At 44.6% G+C, this 5689-nt stretch overlaps 1 protein-coding gene across 6 annotated transcripts in view; it reads left to right on the top strand.

Annotated features, from left to right (window-relative positions):
* Window positions 1-5689, top strand: part of Wdr31 (WD repeat domain 31) — a 31911-nt gene that overhangs the window by 9951 nt on the left and 16271 nt on the right. For 4 of the 6 annotated variants that reach the window (XM_017798274.2, XM_017798272.2, XM_008833513.3 and 1 more), the window contains exons 3-4: window positions 3834-3977; window positions 4420-4552. In XM_017798274.2, the coding sequence (XP_017653763.1) occupies window positions 3862-3977; window positions 4420-4552 (249 nt within the window). In that variant the 5' untranslated portion in view covers window positions 3834-3861. Of the gene's footprint in view, window positions 1-3833; window positions 3978-4419; window positions 4553-5689 lie in introns of those variants that run through there. The other 2 variants (XM_017798273.2, XM_017798275.2) reach the window with 2 other exon arrangements.

Here is a 5689-nt window from a genome sequence, read left to right on the forward strand (position 1 = left end):
GGATTAAAGGCGTGCGCCATACATAATTTTTTTAAGAAAAATATTATTTTTTAAAAAATATTTTATTTATTATTTTTATTTTATCTGTATGAGTGTATTGCCTGCATGTATGTGAGTGCACCCGTGTCATGCAGTGCCAGGGAGGCCAGAAGAGAGCTTCGGATTCCCCTGGAACTGGAGTTAAGGATGGTTCATAGCCACCATGTGGGTGCTGGGAATTGAATCCAGGTCCTCTGCAAGAGCAGTCAGTGCTCTTAACCACTAAGTCATCTCTCCAGCCCCTCATTTATTATTTTATGTGTATGAGTGTAGTGCCTGCATGTAGGTAAGTGCGCCCATGTCATCCAATGCCTGCAGAGGACAGAAGAGGCTGTCAGATCCCCTGGAACTAGAGTTACAGACAGTTGTTAGCTGCCACGTAAATGCTGGGAATCGAACCCAGGTCTTCTGCAAGAACAGTCAGTGTTCTTAACTGCTGAGCCATCTCTCCAGCCCAAAACATAAATTTTAAAAAATATTTTATTATTCTTTTCTTAAATTTTATTTATTATTTTTATTTTATGTATACGTGTGTATTGCCTGCATGTAGATAAGTGTACCCGTGTTGTGCAATTCCCGTGGAAGTCAGAAGAGGCTGTCGGTGCCCGGGACTGGAGTTATGGACAGTTGTTAGCTGCCATGTGGCTGCTGGGAGTCAAACCTCAGTCTTCTGCATGAGGAACCAGTGTTCTTAACCACTGAGCCATCTCTCCAGCCCCCTATTTATTATTTTTATTTTATGTGTACAAGTATATTGCCTGAATGTATGAGTGTACCTGTGTTGTGGCTGAAGAGGTCAGAAAAGGGTGTCAGATTCCCCTGGAGCTGGAGTTAAGGACGATTCTTAGCCGCCATGGGGGTACTGGGAATTGAACCAGGGTCCTCTGCAGGAGCAGTCAGTACTCTTAACTGCTGAGCCATCACTCCAGCCCCGAAACATAAATCTTATAATTTTACCTTTAATGACATTTTTGTGCACAGACAGTGTTGTGCAACCATCTCTTACTACTATCTAGTTTCATGACATTTTTATCACCCTCAAAAGAAACTGTACTTAGTAAGCAGTCACACCCCCACCCCCCATTCTCCACCTTAGCTTGGCTCTTAGCAGCACTAATCTGCTTACTGTCACTATAGATTTGCCAGCTGTGGATATTTCAGGTAAGCAGGATCATGTATTATTCAGTCCTCTGTGTCTGGAGGACTTAGCACGGTGCTTTCAGGGTTCAGCCAAACTGGCATGTATCTGTCCTTTTTATGACTGAATAATCGTTCATTGTATGGGTGGACCACGCTTTGTTTATGCGTCCATCTGCTAAATTTTTTTCATCTACAGGCTGCAGTAAGCAGTTGCTATATGAGCATGTGTGTGCCAACTTTTGATTCAATACTTGTATGTCCAAGAGTGGAATTTCTGGAGCATAGGACAGGTTTGTCTTCAACTTACTGAGGAACAACTTAGTGTTTTATTTATTTATTTTGTTTTGTTTTTTTTTTGAAACAGGGTCTCTCTGTTAGCCCCAGCTGGCCTGGAACTCACTATGTAGACCAGGCTGGCCTCAAACTTGTAGCAATCTACCTGCCTCTGCCTCCCAAGTGCTAGGATTAAAGGCGTGTGCCACCACGCCCAGTGAGCTTAGTGTTTTAAAAATATTTATTTTTTCATTTCTGAGATTTCTTTGAGACAGAGCCTATGTAACCCAGGCTGGCCTCATACTCACAGTAGAGATCCTTCTGCTTCAGCCTCCTGAATGTAGGTTTTTAAAATGTTTCTCTCTCTCTCTCTCTCTCTCTCTCTCTCTCTCTCTCTCTCTCTCTGTGTGTGTGTGTGTATGTGTGTTACTAGGGGTCAATCTCAGGCAATGTGTGTGCTAGGCAACTGTTCTATCAGTGAAACATGTACCAAGGCCTGAGTGCAGCATTTATTTTTACTTTTTTTTTTTTTTATTATTTGGTCTTTTTGAGACAGGGTCTCCCTGTAGCCTCAGCTGTTCTGGAACTATGTGGACCAGGCTGGCCTTGTACTCACAGAGATCTGCCTGCCTCTGCCTTCCAGGTGCTGGGATTAAAGGCGTGCGCCACCACGCCTGGCTTATTTTTTATTATTTTTATTTTATGTATATGAGTGTATTGCTTGCATATAGGTAGATGCACTCATGTCATGCGATGCTGTGGAGATCAAAGGAGGGTGCCGGATCCCCTGGACCTGGAGTTATGAATGGTTGTTAGCTCCCATGTGAGTGCTAGGAATTGAACCTGGGTCCTCTGCAAGAGCAATCAGTGCTTTTAACCACTGAGCCATCTCTCCAGCCCCCTATTTTTGTTTTTTTGAGACAGGGTTTCACTATGTAGCCCTAGGTGGTCTGGAACTTGCTGTGTAGACCAGGCTGGCCTCCAACTCACAGAGATCCACTAGCCTCTGCCTTCCAAATGCTGGAATTAAAGCCATGCACCACAATCCCTGGCTCAAAAACAGTTTTGGTTTTTTTTTTTTTTTTTTTAAGTCTTTTTGAGACAGGGTCTCCCTGTAGCCCCAGCTGTCCTGGAACTCACTGTGTAGATCAGGCTGGCCTTGAACTCACAGAGATCCGCCTGCCTCTGCCTCCACCTCCCAAGTGCTGGGATTAAAGGCGTGCGCCACCATGCCCAGCCAAAAACAGTTTTTAAAAATATATTTTGTGTGGGGACTGGAGAGATGGCTCAGTGGTTAAGAGCACTGACTGCTCTTGCAGAGGACCCGAGTTCAATTCCCAGCACCCAACTGTCTGTAACTACAGTTCCAGGGGATCCGATGCCCTCTTCTGAACTCACAGCATTGCATTTGTATACGTGCAGGCAATACACTCATACACATAAAATAAAAATAATAAACATTTAAAAATATATGTTTTATGTGTATGAGTGTATTGTCTGCATGTATGTAAATGCATCCATGTCGTACAGTGCCTGTGGAGGTCAGAAGAGGGTGTCAGATCCCCTGGAACTGAAATTATGAATGGTTGTTAGCCGCCATGTGGGTGCTGGGAATCGAACCCAGGTCCTCTGCAAGAGCAGCCAGTGCTCTTAACCACTGAGCTATCTCTCCAGCCCCTGAAAAACATTTTTAAAATTAGTTTTCAACTAATACATACGAACAAAACTATACATTTAATAGGACACCATCCATCTATCATCCAATACATATTCACATCGTGTAATGTTTAAATCAGTTTAAAAATAATTGCTGGGCTGGGGAAATAGCTTCAGTTGGTAAGAGTTTACTGAACAAACATGAAGACCTGAGTTTGATCTCTAGTACCAGGTAGAAAGCTGGGCAGGGCGGTGCTCACTTGTAATTCTAGCACCAAGGAGGCAGAGACAGGTAGATCTCTGGGGCTCACTGCCCTGCCAGCCTGACCTAACTGGTGAGCCCTAAGTCTCCTCAGTGAGAGACCCTGTCTCAAAAAACAAAGTGAATGGCTTTGGAGTAGTGACACCAAGGTTGGGGTGTCACACTCTGGCCTCTACACACACACACGCACACGGACACACACACGCATACACGCACACACACGCGCACACCAATTTTTAGTACTTTTGAACATTCGTTCTGTATTTATCTGCTAACGCTGTATTGACAGCTGCAGCGAGGGCCAAAAGAATGAAGCAAGGAAAGGAAGAAAAGCAAATACATGCAGCCACTCTCTTTTTATAGAGGACAGGCACCCTACATACCGATAGGTTAATAATGTAGCCTAACCCTACTACTATTTTGGACTTAATGAAATTCACCATATGTTTTCTTTCCTACACAGGGAACACAACTCTCAGCAACTGCAAGGGATGCTGTTACTCAGATGTCAGCTGAAACCAGCTCCTCCTCAGAAGGTTCCCTGTAGGCTCTGGGCTGTGATGGGGAAACTGCAGAGCAAACTCAGACACAGCACTTACAAGTACAGGTGCAGTGATCCTGCCCAGGGGTCCCCAATTTTATCATGCATCATTAAAATTCTCTACTAAAGAAAGCAAAGCCTGGAGTGTGGGTTGGTGATCGTCCCACATACTTGATGTGTTTTCTTTTAGATAAGAAGTGATCACCTCATGAGATAGTACATACACCTGCATACAGAGGGGCCCTGTGTCTTTGGGTGCAGTCTGTAGTGAGAGCAAAGTCTCCTGGCTTTGGGATTCCCCTTCATCAGATTTCAGTAACTCAGCCATTCTGGGCATTTTCTGAATAAACAGTACTATTTCTGGCATTGTCAGCAGCTCTTCTTTCTCTGCCCCTTTTCCTCTTTCCTGTCAGCCTGGCCTGCACTGCTGCCAGAGACCACACTCTTGTGCCTCCTTGCTCCCCTGCCTGCTCCCGGGCACTTGCCTCATTTTCCATCCTCTCTGTAGCAGGCCTGATGGGATTATAGAAGAGAGAACCTCAACTAAAGCCTCTCAGGAGTATAGCCTGGCCCACCTGGATCCTGTCTCAGTGGTTGCTACTCTGAATTCTGACCTTTGTGTCTCTGGAGGAAAAGACAAGGTGAGGTTTTCAGTGCTTCCTCAGAAACCAGTTCACTTCAGGAAAGGAGAATCTAGAAAGTCAGTGAAAGCCTAGCTCTGCATTTCCATATGGCAGCAGGGCTCAAAGTTGGAAGGACTGAGTGGCGCTCCTACTTCCTGTCCCTTTGGGCAAATCTTCCCTTTTTCTGAGCTTGAGTTTCCTGATCTGTTGAGGGGGTGTAGTAACACCAGTGTCCTGAGAGAGTCAGAATTAAATGAGAGCCTCACACTATGGAGGTATCATTATCCCACCCAACTCATTTTCACAGTTACATGCAGACACTGGAGTCAGAAAAAAGAGTTCTCTAATTGCCTCCTTTATGCTCCCCGCCAAGTCCACATTGGTATGCACTGACTCTTCCTCCACCCCTGAGTCTATGCTGGTGTGCACTGACCACACCCCCAAGCCTCCACTGCGTGCAATGCCTCCACGCCCCCCCCCCCCAAGTGTGCACTGGTATGTACTGACTCTTCTTTTCTGTTTTGGTCTTTTCTGCACCATCGCTTTGAATTCAGCTGCTTTCTAGCATTCGTATTGTGATCTCCTAGCAGGCACTGCTAGCATACTGGTAGCAGCAAGGCTGACTCCTTTTGAGAATCATGATACCCCTTATTTCCAGTAGACAATTTGTTTACAGACTGAATTTCACTGGTTGTAATGTGCCCTTACTTTAAAGGTTAATACCTCAAAGCAGGGTACACCTAAACTTAATCAGCAGCGTTTTGTCTTAACATCTATATCATTTTAGATCCAAAAAAATTTTGTTTAGATGAACCTCTTTCACTCTTGTGAGAGTCCATTGTATAGACTGGGAACCAGTAGGTCAAATGCAACAGGGGCTCAGGCCACTGTAGTGTTTGCTCTTTATTCTGTAGCAATTAACTGTAGATACTCATCCAGAAAATGCTTTAAAATTTTACTTAGGAGAGGGTGCACCCATAATCCTAACACTTGGGAGGTGGAGGCCCTAGGAGGTTTACCACAAGTTTGAGGCCAGCCTGATCCATGTAGCTAGTTCCAGGCCATCTAGGACTACATGAGATTCTGTCTCAAAAAATTCTGTGTAGAGAGTGAAATGCTTACAATAAGATGTTAATGTATATGTACAGAAATTTT

This window comes from Nannospalax galili, unplaced genomic scaffold (assembly GCF_000622305.1).
Source record: "Nannospalax galili isolate Female #2095 unplaced genomic scaffold, S.galili_v1.0 scaffold34, whole genome shotgun sequence".
Taxonomy (NCBI): domain Eukaryota; kingdom Metazoa; phylum Chordata; class Mammalia; order Rodentia; family Spalacidae; genus Nannospalax; species Nannospalax galili.